This window comes from Miniopterus schreibersii, assembly GCF_964146895.1.
Source record: "Miniopterus schreibersii genome assembly, chromosome: 14".
In the NCBI taxonomy this organism is placed as follows: domain Eukaryota; kingdom Metazoa; phylum Chordata; class Mammalia; order Chiroptera; family Miniopteridae; genus Miniopterus; species Miniopterus schreibersii.
In genome coordinates this window covers 22,282,804-22,302,908 of record NC_138114.1, presented here as the reverse complement: position 1 = coordinate 22,302,908, position 20,105 = coordinate 22,282,804, and the positions used below count along the sequence as shown (strand labels likewise).

Sequence of the window (20,105 nt, the reverse complement as noted above, 5' to 3'; positions counted from 1 at the left end):
TTTTCCTTTAATGACTGGCTACGTGTAGAAATGCCTTAAGATAACTCCCTTTCCTTGGAAGAACATGATTAAGTGCTCATGTGTAGTTCTTTTGAGCTCTAAAACTGCTGTGTTTCAAGGTCCACCCCAGAAAGGAGTGATTGTGAAGGACTATGAGGATGACTTTAGTGTACTCAGGGTTCGTTATTTCAGAAAGCAATGTTGGAGATATGGGATAACGCGTGTAAACAGGCAGACAGGTAAAGAAGAACTCCGATAAGCCACTATCACTAAATGTTGTGGGTGGCAGAGCCTCTCTTAGATAAGAGGGAACATAGGCGGGGAAGGAAGACAAAAGACACAGAAACCCTTCCTTTCACTTAAGTTCGCTGAGCCTTAGTTTCTCATTTATAAAATGAAGAAAAATGAGCACTGTTGTGTGTATAAAATAATCTATGTAGGGGATTTAAAATGATATCTGGTCATCAAGAGCTCGATAAAAGTTAGTTACCATTGTTGTTATCGTGCATCTCACAATTGTCACAGAAGGGGAGAGAGAGAACCTTGTCCTAGAACCTGGCCCCATTTGCTCACACGGCCTTGCAGTGTCAGATGTGGATCATGAACCGGCTCCATTTCCCATTTTTGCTAAAGCTTCTGCGCCCTTCTGCTGGACAACTTAGCATTACATGTATTTGCTTTGGAATCAGAGAAGCGGGTTTAAGACCTTGCCCTGACTCTTAATAGCTTTTTATGATCTTAGAGAAGTTTCTCAACCTCTTTTAGTTTCAGTTTCCATATCTATAAAATTGTATTAATACTAGTTCATAGAGCTTTTTTGGGTAAGGATTATGAAAGCAAATGATTGAAAATATTTAGGATAGTGCTGTGCATTAATAAGCACTCAACTTCATGTACATACACAGACATATGCATATGTCACATATATGGTCTACACACACAAACTATACTTACATGTGCGCGCACACACATACCACCCTTTACTCCTTTAAGTAGAATCACACAATTTTTTAGCCTGATGAACCCTAGTCATTTCATTCATTCTCGCCATCTCTTGTGAGCCTCTGTTTCTGTCTCATTCGCATTCACACACACTATGCAGGCAAAGCGTTTATGGGTCTATACTTATACTATTTCTTAATGCAAACAAGCCTTTCCTGATTTATTAAAATCTTTGCCTTGCATTTTAGGGAAATTTCTATTTTTAGTTCAATTTCAAGTCCTTTTCTGCTCTCCATCTAAGCAAATTCCTCAATTCTTTGTTATTCTTTATTCTTTAAAGACAATTTTAGCTAGACTATTTAAATCAGAGTACTTGCTTTGACATCTATTTTCCCAAACATTTACTTATTTATTAATTCTGCACTGCTCTTAAACATTTCTGTAACATATGGATCTGTTGTACTATGCCCAACATCTTATAATCCCAAGTTATCAGAAATGTTAATCTTGCCAAAATGACTCCCTTGAATTTTGGAGTAGCTGAAGTTCTACGCTATACTGCAATTGAATACATCTGAATGTGGAAAATTTGCATAAACACTCTAATGTTGAGTAAAAATATCTCTGTGCCCAATCTTTCTTCAAATCTAAGGCCTAATGTCTCCATTTGCATTGGCAACAAGTAAATTAAAGTCCAGGTATCTATCTGAAGGTCTTTTACCTTATGCTGAATACACTCAAGGGTAGCCTAAGACTGGCTTTGTATGTCTTTCAATACTCATCAGCCACACGTGGCCCAAACTCAAATCTTGGCTCAGAAGCAAAGATGATGATTATTTGTCAAAGCCCATATCAAGTGCTGTTGCTAAAACAGGGATGGTCAATAAACCATGTTATAATATACAGAGGAATAATCCACTATAAGGAGAACCTTTTCCTAGGCTTCTTTCTTTAAACTTAATTTTAAATAAACTTTTATAACCATTAGATGAATCATATCAATGAATAATATCACTTCATGATAGTTATCACTATCCCAAATTACTACTCTGACCCCTACTGCTGTTAGCAAGTATTTCATGAGCACCTACTATATGCTAGACATCTGAGGGTGGGCTAAAAATGATTTATATTTGTGCACCTTACATGCAGTAGTTTGTTTCCCTCCTGGAAGGTATTTATCAAACAGAGAGCAATTCTTCTCGTCTCTCCTTTCCTTTCCCAGTAAAGAGATGATGGAGGCCTTATAGTAAGATTACAAAAAGTACATCAACGTTAGTTCTAAGCAACAATGTAGAGAAAAGCTCCCTACCAACCTGTATCGAACTTAAATGTGAGCAAAAGGTCAAAATTTTGTTTTAAGTCATTGAGAACTGGGAGCTGTTTATTATGACAGCAGAGCCTAACCTAATATGACGAATTTGGTGGTGTTGACTAGAAAGAACCTTCCTTAATTTTTTTTCAATTGTAAATTTTTTTTTTTTTATGCTATGTGATAAAGAATCTGAGGGTAGACTAAAAATGATTTATCTTTGTACAGAAGAGGAGTAGATTTTTACTCTACATCTGATTAAAAGTATAATACTGAAAACTTTCAAGAAAGTCAATATTGTCAGTAGCAATAAGAAATAATACCACGTGCAGACACACACACACAGTAGTTGCTCAATGTTTGCCATGTACAAGTGATATCTAAAGGATATGCATGCCTTTTGCAAAAACACAGAACTCTGTCATAAAACTCAACCATGATTTACCTGTGACCCAGGGCCTGATCAAAAGTGTTCCCAAGACATCTAATATTGCAGAGATGACTTAGACTCAATGCACTTGTTCCCCTAGGGCTGTTAGTGTTGTTGTTATTTTTTTGCTGAGCTACATCTTCAGAAAGCAGCCTTTCTAGACTATATTATCACAACTCCCTGCTGAAAAGGCTTCAGTAGATTGAGATTTAATGTTAAACTTCAGGTTTTATAGAGGGTCAGTGTAAGAAATATCCATTTAAACATTTCTGTCTTTTACAGATCCATAGGTTAGGACATCATTGTATTACCAATTGTTACACAAATAATAACCACATGCAATAAAAATCTCCATTTTCTCTCTAGAGAAATGTCTATGCTGTCTATTATCAAGCGTGATAACTATATAATATGATTAGTTATTAATTTCCAGTTGAATAGAATGAGAGTAACTTATTAACCCAAAAGGTTGGTAATACCAATTTCTCTCTTTTTTAATTCTTTAGCATCTATTTTTATTTTTAGCTTCTCTTTTTATGGTTTTTGAATAATGAAACTGCTATAATTTTCAGAAGCATAAAAAAATACAAACTGTTTGTAAATTAACATTTGCTACAATTTTTTATTTTTTGCCTGCCTTTCTAACTGAATTAATTCCTTAAGAACAAGGACCTTGTTTACTCCCCTCTGTACTGTTGTTTCAGGGCAGCAATATGAGAATAAATACATGTTAGTGCGGAACAACACAAAGAGCTTTGAAACAAGAGCCTGGGTTCACATTTTCACTCCATCACTTACTAACCACAGGACACTTGGCAAGTCACGTTCATTTATTAACCTTAGTTTTCTTGTCAACAAAATACCACAAGTTTACTTGTAAGATTGTTGAGGGGATAAAATAATACATATAAATGTTTCAATACCAGTGGGGTATTTACCAAATTCAGCAAATTCTACCATCACCTCTTTCCCATTCACAAAATAACAATAAAGAACACAAGACACTCTCATTTATCTCTGGAGCAAGTACCTTCAAGAGAGCCTAAGAAAACTGCATGTAGTTTTCTGAAGTCCTAGTCTTAGAAAAAGGGTAGGGAAGGAGAAGGGACAGGGTGGGTGCCGGTAGAGGTAAATAACAGCATTAATAGTTTCAGCCAAAGACCAGTTCTGGCTTCATGTCACAGGGCCTATGGAACTGCACAGTAGAGTTGGGTCCACCTTGAGGCAAGGAGTCTGGCCTTTTGTCGTCTCCTCTCAGTCACTGGCTACAGGCTCCCAGGACAGGAGGGGTGGTGGTGCGTAACCACCCAGACAGGGTGATTCCTATTTGGCTGAGGACAGTTACCCAGAGAAGGGAGTAGCAGCATCCATAATAGCATTATTAGCTTTTTCTTAATGTTTCCCTTTCCTTAGGCCAATAGTTCTCAACCAGGGACAGTTTAGCATTTGGCATTGTCTGGGGACATCTTTGGTTATCACAACTGAGTGGTAGGGGGGCACTGGCATCTAGTGAGTAGTCCAGGGATACAGCTAAACATTCCACAGTGCATAGGACAGCCCCGGTTCCCAATAATGAGCCAGCCCCGAATCCCAAATGCTAACAATGCCAAGGATGAGAAACCCTGGGATAAAATACACGAAAGCCAATGTTTACTATTTGTTACAAAAGTTATTGATTTTCTATTAATATCACTCAGACTTTACTAATCAAAAGAGGAAAATGTGGGATTGCATTTATTTTGCTAAGGAAAACAGAGGTACAGACACCACAAACACACCTTCATGGGAACTTCTATCTTGTGAATACAATTAGTATTTCCTCACAGTCTGCGACCAGCATAAATTCGGCATGAGTCAGGGACTGAAATGGCTATTTTTGCCAATGTCATCCAAACTAGCTTGTGCCTGTTTTCACATCTGCTTTCAGTTGTGCTTTTATCCACACCCTTAAGGATTTTGATGCCAGCACTTTGCTGTCCTAGAATCTTTAGCCCCTTCACTTTTATCCCTCCCCCTTTCTTCTGTGCTTTTTCTCCCTGGCTTGCAACTGAATTCATAAAGATCAGGATGTTTGCATCCAGCTCTGCTCTTTTCCTTCAGCTGCACTTTGCCTAATGGGGACTCTGGCACGTCTTCCAGCTCTCACATCCGTCTTGCTCACTTTCACGGCCTCTCCGGCCACCTCCTTGAAACTTTGTGGTTCAAACTGTCTAGCACACAATAGAAATAATTAACTCTCATTCTTCTTGTCTAAAGATTGGTAAAAACTAAGCTACCTTTTTTCCTCAAACAGGAACAGTATTTTCCATTAGTCTTATATTCTTCCAATATTTTCCTTTTTTAATACAGAACTATTTGACATGCAAATAAGAATATGACAGTTATTTTAAGGGTAAATTTAATAATAGAGACTCTCACATCACATTCATATTTTTTTCTCTCCCCTCTATTTTCTTATCAACCTCTGTGTGTGGGTCTCATCCAGAAGTTTTAACCTCCCCATCTCTTAATTGCCCAGAGGATCTAATTTCACAAAACTGATCACTGCTGCTCTGGGAGAGATGCCCAACAGTCTCCGTAAATGCCATGTCAAGTCAGTCCTATAGTCATGAACAGTACACTGTACCACTCTGATACGCATGCCTCACTTTCCTCTAGACCTAACATTAACAGCCAGTCCCTGAAGCCTCTGACCTCATTCTCGCTATTGTATGTTGCTTCAGCAAAATTCTAGAAGCATCTTTTTAAAACAAAACAAAACTGTTTGCTGCTTCATATTATAGTATATCACTTAGGGCAGAGAAGAAAACTTTGGAAAGGAAATGTGAAAGGAAAGAGACATCCAAAGGGAGTGAGGTCAAGAATTCCAGAAAGGTGGCTGAACAGGATGCACCAGAAATCTGAAGCCTCCCAGGCCACAGCTGTACTGGTGGAATCCATCTGATGTCACTACTTAGTAACTCTGGAGTCTATTGAAGACTTGCTGCTTCTCTGGGAGGGCTGGAAGGTGCATCATGGTTAACTTATGTCAACTTCAGATCTTAGCACGTGGCAGCTATCCATCATCCTCACCCCAGACCCTAGGCAGACAGCTGCGCACGTGTCCCTGAAGCAGCTTGCACGTAAGCTGTAAGGGCAGGGAGCCAGGTGAGCAACGAGGACCATGTCCTCCAAATATCAGGACTCTGTACCCCGGTCACTGCTTGGTTGCTTCCTTTTCAGAAGACTCTTATAAAGACATAAAGATCTCAATGAAGTAAATATGTGGGCAATTGTAAAATCTAGTAGTATTGTAGTAATATTATATAATTCTACTTTTTTGTTTTCTAAGGATTTAAGAAGGTAATACATTTTTAAAAAACAGTCTAAACATTAGTATTAATATAATTTTGATTTTCAATTCCACATTTTGTTTTCTACATAATTTAAGATACTAATATATCAAAATTTTTATTAGCTTATGTTTTTTGACACAAAATATATAAAGGTATAACTTTGTGACTTTAACAACTGAAAGAGATGGTGATAGTGCTGGTAAAGAAGCAGAATTTTTGTATGTTGTTCAAGTTAAGCTGGGATGAATTCAAGACACAGTGTTGTAACTTTCATATGCTAAACGCAATTCCCATGGTACTCACAAAGAAAACAACTGAAGAATATACACAAGAGGAAATGAAAAAAGAACTTAAATATTCACAATAAAATAAGATCAGATATTCTAAGTTGAAAGGAACCACAGAGCTAATTTAATTTCAAACCTTAGTTGTATAGACAGAGGAGGAAACAAACCCAAAGAGAGTAATGTCTAGACTATAACGTCTCCTAACTTGGAATCCAGCAGTTTCCCTATTGCCTCACATTAGCTTCTCCTGTTGAAGGTGAAGAGTTATATTCTGGTCAGACTTTCTTAAGAACCTAGGATCATTAAGTCATCATTATTATCAATTAATACTGTGTTCTAATCAGTGTTTCTCCACATCTTATATTAAAACCATTCCTTGTCTCTTGATATCTGTAGTACCGTCCTGGCTGTGTATACTAACACCACCTCCTGTCATTTTGCCACTAAACTCACTGAGAGACTATAGGGCTTCCTTCAGTAGCAATAAAGCAAAGACCATGAGAGTTAGATTCTCATCCTGGCTCTGCCATTAAACTTTTTCATGAATGAAGGCAAGTCACTGAAAGTCCTTGACCTATTTCATTGTTTGTAATGTTAAATTGAGTTAGATATTAAATGAATAGGTTATTTCTAAGATTCCTTCAAATGCATAGCACAATCAGAAGTTTCAAGAAAATCTAAACCAGATTGGTGTAGTCACTATAGAAAACCAGTATGAAGGGTCCTCAAAAATTAAAAATGGAACTACCTTATGGCCCAGTGATTCCACTTCTGGGTATATAGCCAAAGGAACCCAAAACACTAATTCGAAAGAATACATATACCCCTATGTTCATTGCAGTGTTATTTATAATAGCTAAGATCTGGAAGCAACCCAAGTGCCCATCAATAGGTGAGTGGATAAAAAAGCTGTCATATATATGTATACACACACACACACACACACACACTGGAATCTTACTCAACCATAAAAAAGAATGGAATCTTACCATATGTAACAGAACGGGTGGATGCAGGTGGTATTATGCTAAAATAAAATAAGTCCGTCAGAGAAAGACAAATACCATATGGTTTCACACACACACATATAATCTAAAGAACAAAATAAATGAACAAACAAAATTGAAATAGACTCAAAGATACAGAGAACAGACTGATGATTGCCAGAAGGTAGGGGGTTTGGGGACGGGGTGAAAAGGTGAAGGAATTAAGAAGTACAAATATATAGTTACAAAATGATCACAGGAATATAAAGTACAGCATAGGGAACAGAGTCAATAACGTAATAACTATGCATGGTGCCAGGTGCATACTGGAAATATTGGGGGAAACACTTTGTAAAGGATATGGTTGTCTAACCACTATGCTGTACACCTGAAGCTAGTACAAAATAATATTGAATGTAAACTGTAATTGAAAAAGAAAATTAAAAAAAAAAGAAAATCTAATCCATTGTAACATCAGTTTACCTAGATACCGAGAGAACTTAGTCTACTTTACTACCATGCAATAAAACAAGAAAACAGCATTCCCACTTTTTTAAAATTTAAAATATATTATTGTTGTTAAAAATATTACAGATGTTCCCTTTTCTCCCCATTGACCCCTTCCACCCTATAAAATATATTATTTGAATTACTAAGGTCCAATTACTTTCATCTGCCTCCTACCAACCATTAAACAAACACACAAACAAAACAGCCTAGAGTTAAGCTTATTAGTAAAGTGTATTCTGCTCTACTTTTTCTCCTGGCCCTTCCCTGCATTCCTTTCACCTCTCCTCATGCCATTTCATATATCTCCCTGCCCTCTTTTAAATCTAAAATACTTCAGCTAATTTTCCAGATCTTCTTTGGTTTTCCTAATTTTCTTGATGACTACCAATGATGGCATTAAGTTCAGAAAGCTCATTAAATAATTCCCTTAATGTCTTAATGTGGCAAGCACATTAACCTACTAAGTCATTCTGTATGTACTTGATATCCTGAGTTCTTTTGGCCCTAATGGCTCTTTTGGTCAATAGCTGTTTTGTTGCTGTTTCTTTTCACTCCTAATTGAATGCACACTGCTCCCTGATTTCTGCTGAAGCTAAGTTGCAGTTGCTTGGCAAATTTTCAATCTTGCTGATCTTTTCCCCTGACTGATTAGTTTTATTTATTTATTCAATTTTAAAAATTGTGGTTTTGGCACACCTGCCTCAGGGTAAGAGATCACAATTAAACACATTAAAGGAAATACACAAAACATGGTGATTACATAATTAATCAGTTTTAAGTAGTATAAAAAATTGTTGGCCTAAAAACAGAATACTGAGGAAAGGGTAATTTTTAAGAGTTTCAAACCATTAAATTATTTGATTTTCTCCTCCTGAAATGTTTTTTATATATACAGGCTAGAATAACAATATATATTTTTTATGAGACACCTTTCACAAAGTATAATTGCTTCCCCCACTTGGCACTGTGCATAAGGGCACTAGAGAAACAACTAATATAGTATTTATGGGAGTGCCCTTAGGTGACCCAGGTACATTTCAATCTTCTTAGAGTTATATTTTTACTCTCCTTCTAAATTGGTATATTAATAAGTCAAGGTAGCTGAAAACCGATCTGCAATCGTATGCTTAATTATATAGTTACGTCATGTTTTGCTATCCTCTATTTTATTTTATTTTTATATATGCCCTCTTTCCTTGAGGAATGATAGCCATTGGAAGGTGACGTTGGCTTCATTTTTGTGTGACTGAGGTGATAACCGGAAGCTGAGTCAAGTTCGGTAATCCAGGCAATGTCTTGGAGCTCAGTTCTGGTAGAACACTGTCTAGCACACAGTATATCTGATCCCTCTCTCAAATCATCAGTGTTAACTTGAATTATTTTCTCTTCTAAACAATACTGAAAAGTGATTAAATATATGGACATCTTTACTTTGTTCATTTGCTAAAATGAAACTGTGGGTACAGCACTCAAATCTTAATCTTAACAGAAAACTCCTATTTTACCAAAATATGGGATCCATCAGCAGAAAATTCTTTGATTTCCTATTTATCTGTATCTAAATGTGTTTATATCTTCACTTATCATTATATGGCTCAGAAGAGGGGTTTTTTAAATTTTTTGTTTTTATTTACCGTACCTAGTCTTTCTGTTTTCCTAATTCCATTCCCTCTCTCTTAAGACTTGATTCTATTAGTTACATTTCTAATTTTTCATAGATTCATTCTTTTCTGGCTTCTTCTGATCTTTCCCTAAGAATTTTTCAATTACTGGCATCTTAAAAAAGCACATAAATAAAAATGATAAGCAATAAAATAAAAGAAGAAAATGAAGCTTCCAGTAATTCCACCTGCCCCTTGAATATCTCCCTCCCTCTCTTCCCTTCCTTTTAACTACAAACTGTTGGGAAATTTACTCTATTTTACTATCTTTGCTCTGTCACTGCCTAATTAGTATTCAGCCCAATATGGTCTAATTTTTGCCTTCCCCATATTACTGATACTGCTTTGGAAAAGATATCAAGATCACTATGCACTTTAAGGCTCAGTCAACCTAAAATTTCTGCATTATTTATAGACATTGACTACTGTACCTTCAATCACTCAAAAATATTCAAGGACTATATAGCCTAGTGGGAAAGATGCATAAAAAGCAGGTAATCACAACATATGTGAGCACTGCTGTGATTTCAGTAATCATAGAAAGATGCGGTAGAAATTGCTATCCATTCTCTCTTCCCAGAAACAAAACTGATTTAATTGGGGGAAAACAATGTGCCCAGATTAACACACACAAAAGCAAACAAATTTTACATTTTGCATCATCCCTTGCCATTAAGTGTAGCCATGTAATTAAGTCCTAGACAATAATATGTAAAAGAAAGCATTCGGAAGAAACTTAAAAAGATGTAAGAGATGCGTGTTTCTGTTTCCCTGTCTGTCGGGAATATAAAAGCCATAGCTAGAGCCAGAGAAGCCATATTCTGACTTTGATAGGCAGGAAAGCCAGAAACCAAGGATAATAAAGCAGAAAGACCAAAGTGCCCGACTCCCCGATGACTTTGTGAGGCTGCCATAACAGTCCTGGGTTGCCCATTCTCAGACTCTTTTATGGAGATAATAAACTCCCAATATGTTTAAACTGCCACAACCAGGTCTCTGTCGCTGATACAGGCACATTAGAATCCCTTATGTGTAGAACAGTTTTCTGGATCTGTTATATTTTGTCTCATTCAACATAATGTCACTGGATGGTCCCATTTATTTCTCCTTCATACTTCTCTCCTGAGTTTCATAGCCATATGCCCATTTTCCTAGACCTTTCTCCTCGGATGCCCCTTAGTCACTTAAATTTAACAAGCAAAACTGAATGAATTGCCTTTTCCTAATCTGCGCTTCCTTCTACATGTCGCTTTTGGTTAATGATGCCACTGTTGCGTGAGTTACAAATCTCAAAACCTTGGGGTAAATCAATTCTTTCTTTTTCAACCTTAACATTTACTAGATCATTGACTCTAATAACTTCTACCTCAAGTTTTTTCTTGCACGATACACTGCTCTCCATTCTCACTAATGTTGCCTTAATCTAGGTCCTCACTGTTACTCTCTTAGACGCCTGTTCTATTTATTTTTAATAGTCTATCTTCTAGCTCCTCTCTCCCCTTTTCACACTATCACCACCTTGTCAAAAACGGTTAACTTCCAGCCCTGACTGGTGTGACTCCAGTTGGTTGGAGCATAGTCCCATGCACTACAGGGTGGTGGGTTCGATTCCTGATTGGGGCACATACCCAGGTTGCAGGTTTGATCCTGGATCTGGGTGTGTGCATGAGGCAACCAGTCTATGTTCCTCTCTCTCTCATCAAAATTTTTTTTAAAAAAATCTAACTTCCAAAAATATGGATCTGTTTATGCCCATCTCAAACTTAATTTTTTTCAGTTACTCTCAATTGCCTACAGGGTCAGATTAAAATGTTGTAAGTGGTTCTTTTGAAAAAGCCCCAATTTTGTTTTCAGTTTCTCTTCTATTCCCCACCTTCCCAACACACACACCACCAGTACCACGTATAATTGTTTCCAGTCACATCAGACAGTTTGCTATTTCCATAAAATTCCTTATCTTTCCGTATTTTTTATTTCAGTTGCCCCACTTACCTTGAATTCTTTTCCTCTCCTTCCTTTGTAAATATACAGTTGATTTTACTTATTAATCGAGACACACTTATGGGGCTTTCTCTTGTGTCCACCTGAACAAAGGCGGCCTAGGTCTTCCAAGGTAAACCCCAGCCTGACATTTACCAGTATGACCTTTGAGAAGTTATTTAACCATTCTGGATTTCATTTTTTTCAAGTGTTGAAGTAAATAAAACAATCCAATAAACAATCTATGTGGCTTGCTATTGTGAAGATTAAATGAGACAATAGTCAGTAAGGCTTAGTTCCCTGCCCTCTTACCCTTCATGGTAATTCTTTGCTTGCATTTTTGTAACTACATTCTTTTTAAGAATGTTAGTTCACTATGGGAGAGTCCAATGTCAGGCTATTGAGGTCCTAGATGTTTCAAATTTATAAGTATACTGTTATCACTTTAAAACATTTGTCTCCATGAATATAAGTTCCCATAACATTCATGATGTTTCACTTTAACTTAAATTTATAATCTTGGTCCATGTCCTTCTCAAAGTCACTGATAACTGAATCCAATATAGACATAAAATATTTTATTACCATACCCGCTCTAAAGAAATGATATACTGTTATTAAAGATGAGTAGAAAAGTTAGACGTTATTTCTACCATGGTCATTTTATAGTAGATTGAAACTCAGGGTCACCAAAGAATTTATGAAAGTTCATCTAAATTTATAATGTTCTATTATATTCCACTTCTAAAATTACCTATGAAAATCAAATTTTTCAAAACCTGCATTTCTGTTATAGAAATGAATGATGGAAAAATGAATATAAATTAATAATCTTTTATATACATTTAGCTGCTCAGTTTTAATCATCACCTACATGTGGTGACATTAGTGCTGGGCAGTACTCACAGCTGACATGATGAGCTCTCCGCCCAGGCTCTGGATCTCAGCTTTAACTTGACTGCAGATTTTCAGTTGGTGAGAGTAGAATTTAATCTGTTCTAGGTAGGCCAACAAGTCCTGTTTGCATGATGGATCTGGACACTAAATATGCATAAAAAATAAAAATGGAAGTAGCAACATTAATAGTTAGATCAAAGTGAGTAAATATTGACATCGCAAGTAACTTATAAGCAATGTTGTTTTCATTGAGCCCCAATTCTCGGACCATGGCCATGTAGATTCTGATATGCTTCCTCTATTAGAAGAGTTTATCCATGTTTTGACCTTAATTACTTCTTTACCAAAAGTCTCCTATATTATATTATGTTCTATAAGGAACTATCTGGGGTACAGCTTTGAGCTTCATCATAACATGATAAATATTTGTGGGCAGTGTTTAATCTTTGTGTTCTTTCTTTCATGAAATTAAAACAGATTTTTTAAATTCCCAATAACTGAATTCTAATTTACGTACACTTTCATAAGAATGCTGAAATATAGAGAATAGTTTTATGCAAAGATATTCATTGTAGCATGACTTATAATAGCAAAATTTGGAAATAAATGTCCTACAATAGTGGAAAGATTAAATGAGAATGCTCTTCATATAATGTGATATTATATAGTCAACAAGGAAACAATATTTTCAAAGAATGCACAAAAATGTTTTGGGAAGGTGAAAATAGTATTTAAAATTTAATATACTGTTTAATTACATTGTCTAAAACACATATGGTTGCTTTTGTGTTTAAAACATAAATATGTGAAAATGGTAAATAAACATAATACAATCAACAATTGTATTTTCTTCATATCTTACATATATTAAAATATATATTACATTTATCATTATAAAAATGTTATTGTGAAAGCTTTAATCTTAATGAACTCAAATGCAAAATGAAATATAAGATAGGAAAAAGACTGGAAATTCTTCCATGCATTTCTGCTTTTTCCTAGTAGTCAATAAGCTGGAGTGTTGTTGGAAAATCCTTGAGAATTTCTTATAAGACTACTCTACATAGCTCCAGAATGTGTGGACAAGATGAAAATGTGAACTTTGAGTAAAAGTTAATCAACAAAGGTAGCAAAGAAATAAACTCTTCTGCATAAATACTATCAATCTGCTAGATAGACATGGGCCTATGAAATGATACAAAGATACATGATTACCAGCCAGAGAGACAATCAGACAAGATACTACACCTTGACCTTAAGGGTGTTTTCAGAATTCTAAATGAGAAAGAATAATCCCCCAAGTCTCACAGAAAGGGTCAAATTATAATTAATTAAGAAAAAGGAGACGGAAAAGAAAGCTATATATACACAAAGGGAGAGGAGGGTGGAGAGAAGAGGAAGGGATTTTCCCAATTTACAGCTGAGAAATCAGAAATTTAGAAAGCATAATAATTTTCTCATGATTGAAGACCTTATGCTAGAACCAGTATTTGAATCCACATCTATTTGCTTTCAAAACTACTTGATTTTAAATCACTAAAGGGAATTTGGAGTGTCTTTCATCACAGAATACTCTGGGTTTCATAGCTTCAAAGAAAGAAGAATTCATGGCAAAACTATGTCTCCAGCACTAATTTGAAGTGAAGATACTTAGATCTTCCTCAAGGCCCAACATTAGTTGTCTAGAATTACCTAGAACGATGAACGGCGAGTCATCCTGTTTTACCACGACAGGAAGTTGACCTTTGGTAAGTGCTTCCTATGTGCCTGGTACTGCACCATGTTCTTTACATGAGTAATTTTACGTTAGTACCCACAGTCCCATTTTACTTAGATCTAGATTTGATTTTTTTTCTTTTTAATGAAATTTATTGGGGTGACATTGGTCAATAAGATTATATAAGTTTCAAGTGTACACTTCTATGGTACATCATCGTATGTTGCATTGTGTGCCCAACACCCAAAGTGAAATCCTCTCCTGTCATCATATATTTGACTCCCTTTGCTACCTTCCAGCCCCTTCCCTCTGGCAACCACCATACTCTTTGTTTCCCTTGTTTGTTCATTTGTTGTTTTCAATTTTATATCCCACATATAAGTGAAAGCATATGGTTCTTGACTTTTTTCTGCCTGACTTATTTTGCAGAGCATGACTGGATCAAGAAGATGTGGTACATGCCTACTATGGACTACTACTCAGCATGAGGAAATACTGCCATTTGCCACCACATGGATGGATCTTAAGAATAACATACATACTCAGATCTAATTATTGTCATTTTGCACATTTGTAAACTAAGTGTTGATAGAGTATATAATTTGTCTAAAGATTTGAATTTAGTTTTCTGTTTCATTCACTTTACCATGATCTCCTCTACATGACATTCATTGAAAACACCATCTTCTTTGTTCTCACTGAGTAATAGTCTTATCTAGTCTTTGCTCTTATGGATGAACTCAGTGATAATCTCTGACACTTAGTGTTCTATCCGTCATATACTGTTCCAAGTGCTTTTCCTACACTATTTTAATAATCACACAACTCCATGAGGTAGGTTCTATCAGTATCCCCAATTAGCAAGGAAGGAAACTGAGGCACAGAGAGGATGACTGATTGCCCAATCAATAAGTGGCAGAGCTGGTATTCAAACTGACGTGATCTGCCTATACTTAGCCTGCCTCTACAACCTAGGAACAGGATCAGTCGTCTTGCCAGTTTTATCTTATACAGTAAACGGTAAATTGCTACTCTGATTTGTAAATTGGTTTCTTAAATTGACACTTATCTGTAACTTGTAAGATTAGTGTGGATTTTTTCCTTAAAGACCAACACCGCTATAAAATATCTGATAAAATTGAACTTCTAAATTAATAATTAGATTCTAAACCAATAACCAAGGCTGCAATCGCAGAGAAAAACATGTAGTTTTTCAGAGCCCTGCTAGAAGAGTTTAGAATTCTGTTAAGAGCGATTCAAATGGGTAGAAAAGCTGAAGTTGGGCTTTTGAAGTTAAAAGCTGCTTGAGCCAGATTTACCCTCTATTTCCAAAATTGAGGAGAATCTTGGTTACACCTAACAGTGGTAGTCAGATTTATCACCAAAGCAATAAAAGCATACTAACTGGTCAATTCCATAATGTAGAATTTACTAAAGCCTTCTTTCCTGTGGACATTGGAAAGCTTTTCTGATCGGTTTTGCCTGCCCAGAAGCAGCATCCGGAGAATGACTCATTCCCACTCTAAGAATGTTCTTCCAATGGATAAAAAAAGAGACAGTACATATACTGTGGGATATTACCCAGCCATAAAAAAGCATAAAATCTTGCCGTGTGCAACAACATGGATTAACCTAGACGGTATTATGCTAAGTGAAATAAGTCAGGCAAACGCAACTACCATATGATTGCACTTATATGCGGGATCCAAAAAATAACCAAAATAGAAGAACAAAGTTAAAACAAACTCATAGATACAGGGAGCTGATGGTTGTCAGGTGGGAGGGGAGTTGGGGGGATTGGTGAAAAAGGAGGAAGAATTAGATGTGCAAACTGACAGTTATAAAAACAAACTCGGGGATGTAAACAGCACAGGGAATATAGCCAATAATATTATAACTGTATGATGTCAGGTGGGTACTAGACTTATCTGGGTGATCACTTCATAAGTTATATCAATGTCTAATTATTATCTTGTATACCTGAAACTAATAATATTGTATGTCAACTATAAATGAAAAATAAAAAAGGTATTTTAAAAAAGTCCTTACTACTTGCTAAACCTCCTTTATTTGAGTCAAATAATCATTTCCTACCTTTTATATTTTTACATGAAGGTGATACAAAAAATTTGGGCCTTAGATTTGTAAAACATTCGTGCCCTTGATTTTTTAAAAATAAAATTTGCATAAAGTAACTTTTAAAGGAACACTGCTAGGGATTTTTAGACAAATCAAGTGGTAGACTATCATAACATTTTTGTTATTTCCCAGTTTATTAAGATCAGAAATGTTGACCAGGACATCTGGTTAGCTTTTTAATGCATGGATATTTTTTCTTCTAAATTTATGTTTTATAACCACCGGGACATTCACTACAGGCAAGCAGATGGCATGCCAGTCTAAGTGGTTTTCTCATGCTAAATCAGCTTTCACTCTTCAAGAAAGATGCTTGGTACCAATACAGAATACATCATTTAGGAATGGGAAGAAAAGTAAAAAACATTTATTACCTTTCAGTTTGAATTTTAAGAGTGAATTAGAAAAGTTAATACTTTAAAGATCTTTATTCCAAAGCTCAGCTATTTTTTGCCCATATTGGAATATAAACTTTACTTGAAAAACATTTAAGATGACTTTTGCAATTACAGACAACAGTTTAATTTCTGCTAAGCTGGCAAAGTATGTTAATGAAAAGTTATTAGGTGTCCTTGTGAATTGTTAGAATAGACATTTCAAGCAACCTGTGATAGCAGAAACACTGTGTCCATGACCTTTCGCTACCCAGGACTCATTTCTCCACCTTGTACGCCAGCCCAAACTCTGTCTGATTTCACCTTCCTCAGGGTCACAAATCATTAATGATCCCATCTGTTTCTGCACTTTTAATGTCTTTTGCTATCCTTGAATCTATCAACATAAAATCCCTCAAAACAATAACCCTTCTTCAGCCTGTAATCCCATCTCTCTCCTTGTTCATGAACATGCCTTCTAAACAATTTTCAATGCTGCTCCTTTTGTTGGTCTCAGTTTTTGTTCTTGGGTATCTTTTCACTCTCACCCTCTTCTTGGATAATATGTACTGTCCTGGCTTCATCTATCACTTACAAAATAAAAATTACTAAGTCTCTGTCATCCAGCTCTCTCTTCAGAAGATCCATATACCTACTGCATTTGTCCACTTCATTGTCTTACCAACATTTCACAATCAACACATAGAACCCTCAACCATCTCATATTCCACCTTGACTACTATGAAACCATTTTTCTGTTTCTACCATCTGTTAAATGGTTAGTCATTAATATAAGATGATTCTACACCTAGAAATCTCAGCATACTTTGAATGTTTTTCTTCTTTGCTATCCCTATCTTTACTGCTCTTTAGCAAACTGAGGTTTCTAAAACACAGAAGAGAAGGGCATCCAGGGAAGGTATAGTTAAAAATACAGTGGACTCGCCCTGGATCAATGGCTCAGTTTGCTGGAGCATCATCCCATTTACCAGAAGGTTCGATTCCTGATCAGGGCACATACCTATGCTGCAGGTTCAATCCCCACAATCAATGTTTCTCTCTCTCTCCCTTCCTCTCTCTCTAAAGCCAATAAAAACATAGCCTCAGGTGAGGATTTTAAAAGAATACAGGGGAACTTTTTTATTATGTTAGAGATAAAGGACAACACAGACTCTTATGACCTACACTGGCCACACTGACTTGTGAGAGTTATATTTAGGAAACTATGATTTACCATTTTTTAATGCATAGATGTTGTTTTACCAGAAATTATATGCTGTTAGACTAAAATTATCTTAAGTTTAAGAATTGCTTCCAATTCATTTTTAGTTTCAACTTGGATTGGACATAATATAGAAAACCATGGCATATTTTGGTTTCAGTCATTTAGTCATATATTAGAATAGAGTTTGTTTTTAAGTATAAACACTAAATACTAAAAAATTAATAAAATGTTTATAATGCTTAAAGTGGCAAGATACTGAAAAAATATAGTCAAGAATGTTTAAGACTATTTGTTATTATTTCTTATTTGTTTTTCCTCCTTTATATCCACAAATATAACATCTAATAAGAGAAAATTCATGTTTTAAGAAACAGAGAATAAAAGGAATAAATAATAAGCATCCCATTAAAAGAATATAAGCAATAAATAATATGGAATAGTTGTAAAGTCAAAAAGAAAAGTGCTTTTTTCCCTAAGGGAGATAAATGTGCATTATAAAGTTGAATAAAATCAAACCTGCAAAGCAATACTTTATCTCAGTTTGAAATATTAATATCTCAATACCATAACTGAAAACTGATAGATTTTTCAATGAAAGGCAAAGTGTAACTCTAATAATGTAAGTGCTGATTAGAAAATTGACATGCAGATGCAAGAAATGTAAAGAAAAATACCAAGTATATAGAACATCAGTCTCAATAAGGATTATATAACTTCTACATTTTATGTCTTCACTTTGGTACTCTAATAATTACTCTTTATCTTGCAGTTTTACATAGAATGCTAGAATATACTGTTGACTCAGGAAACTTAAAATCATAGAATTTTGAAAAGTATTACTTTTTGAAGAGCAAAAATAAGAAATCTAAGGTATCAAGGAAAAAATTATTAACATTGGGTATGAAAGCCAACTGAATATATTTGAAACTCAAAAGCTGATATTTAAAATAATTTGAATATATTGGAAGCTCATAATCTTAGAAAGAATCAAGTCCTAAGTAATAACAACAATACCCTAAGAAATAATTAAGCTGCCTTCGAATGAATTGTCCACTACTTGTATATTAATTACTGAATAAAATTTAAAAATAATTCAATAATATAAAAACAACCCAATAACATTAAAATAGCAGAAAACTATTAACATAGACTTCTGCCCCATGCATTTGTAGAAAATTCACCTGGTTGGCGATCTGCCGAGCAAGGACATCCATCCTAGATCCTGATTCTGATATCATTTTAGCTGCGTAGATCACATCAGTTGTGTGCTTTAGTGGTCCTTTGCCCCTTAAAGTAAAAGAATACATAGAATATATGTTAGTTGCAGTGGTTCATGCTAACACACACACACACATCCCACACACAAACACACACAAGGTTCGCACCGAAAAGTACTGGACATTAGATTTACATACTTCACTTTTAGACAGGCTTCAATTAGATTTCAGTATTAAATAAAAAGAAAAGAAAGGCCTATTGTTTTAAGATGCAAGGAATACATTCAGTCTTTATTCCCAGGTATTTCTTACAATAAACCTCAGCATAGAAGTACTGCTGGAAAATATAGATACCTCAAGGCAAAGGTACTTTTCTAATTCTAGGTGGAAACATGAGATTTAAAATTGCATATATGTCCAACAACACATTTTGATTAGCAAGGGCTACTTTTATTTAGTCTTGTTCTTTTTAATCCTTTGTTACAGTTTTTTGGTTAATTACATTATTGTTTTTAATCACATTATTTCTCCTCCACAATTAATTCATAGTAATATCACTGTTGAGTATGAACCTGGAGTCACACTATCTTGTACTTGTTTACCCAAAACTTCTTACTATTTGTGTAAGTAAACTGAGATAAATATTCACTTTGTGCCTCAGTTTCCTTGGTGGTAATAGGAGCATCCACTACACAGAATCATTCTCAGGATCACATGCATTTATTTCTACAAAGTGTGCAGAGCATTGCCTTAAACAGAGTAAGCAGCATTCAGTAATACAAGTTATGACTGTTGTGGCAGTTCCTTTAAAACTTGATTTCTAATGTCGTGGAATAAAAGTGTTCATTTAGGGATTTTGCAAGGTAGTTAAGGAGAAAGAAGTACATTGCTTACATTTTCGTAGAGGGATGAGCTAAGGAGATATTTTTCTGACTTCTCTTTCCTCAAAAATAAGTGATTACCTGAATGAATATAATTGTCCCATCTACCTAAAACCACTCCTCTCCTTTTTTCCTTATGCCCAATTCCTAACCCTTCACTGAGTGTCAAATACTGATGGTTCTAATTATTTGGGTTCTGTTCCTTGTTTTTCCAG

The 20,105-nt window shown here is 35.4% G+C and overlaps 1 protein-coding gene and 1 long non-coding RNA gene across 3 annotated transcripts in view; one reads left to right on the top strand and one right to left on the bottom strand.

The window, feature by feature from the left end:
* LOC308567055 overlaps positions 1-16,097 on the top strand; it is a 117,244-nt gene extending 101,147 nt beyond the window's left edge. The window contains exon 4 of the long non-coding RNA XR_014000259.1: positions 14,487-16,097. This is a non-coding gene — a long non-coding RNA (uncharacterized lncRNA). The remainder of the gene's footprint in view (positions 1-14,486) is intronic.
* The window catches only part of CTNNA3 (catenin alpha 3), a 1,199,527-nt gene that overhangs the window by 23,133 nt on the left and 1,156,289 nt on the right, over positions 1-20,105 (bottom strand). For both annotated transcript variants that reach the window (XM_081158218.1, XM_081158219.1), the window contains exons 16-17: positions 18,974-19,079; positions 12,350-12,484 (exon numbers count right to left, since the gene is read on the bottom strand). In XM_081158218.1, coding sequence (XP_081014344.1) covers positions 12,350-12,484; positions 18,974-19,079 — 241 coding nt within the window. The remainder of the gene's footprint in view (positions 1-12,349; positions 12,485-18,973; positions 19,080-20,105) is intronic.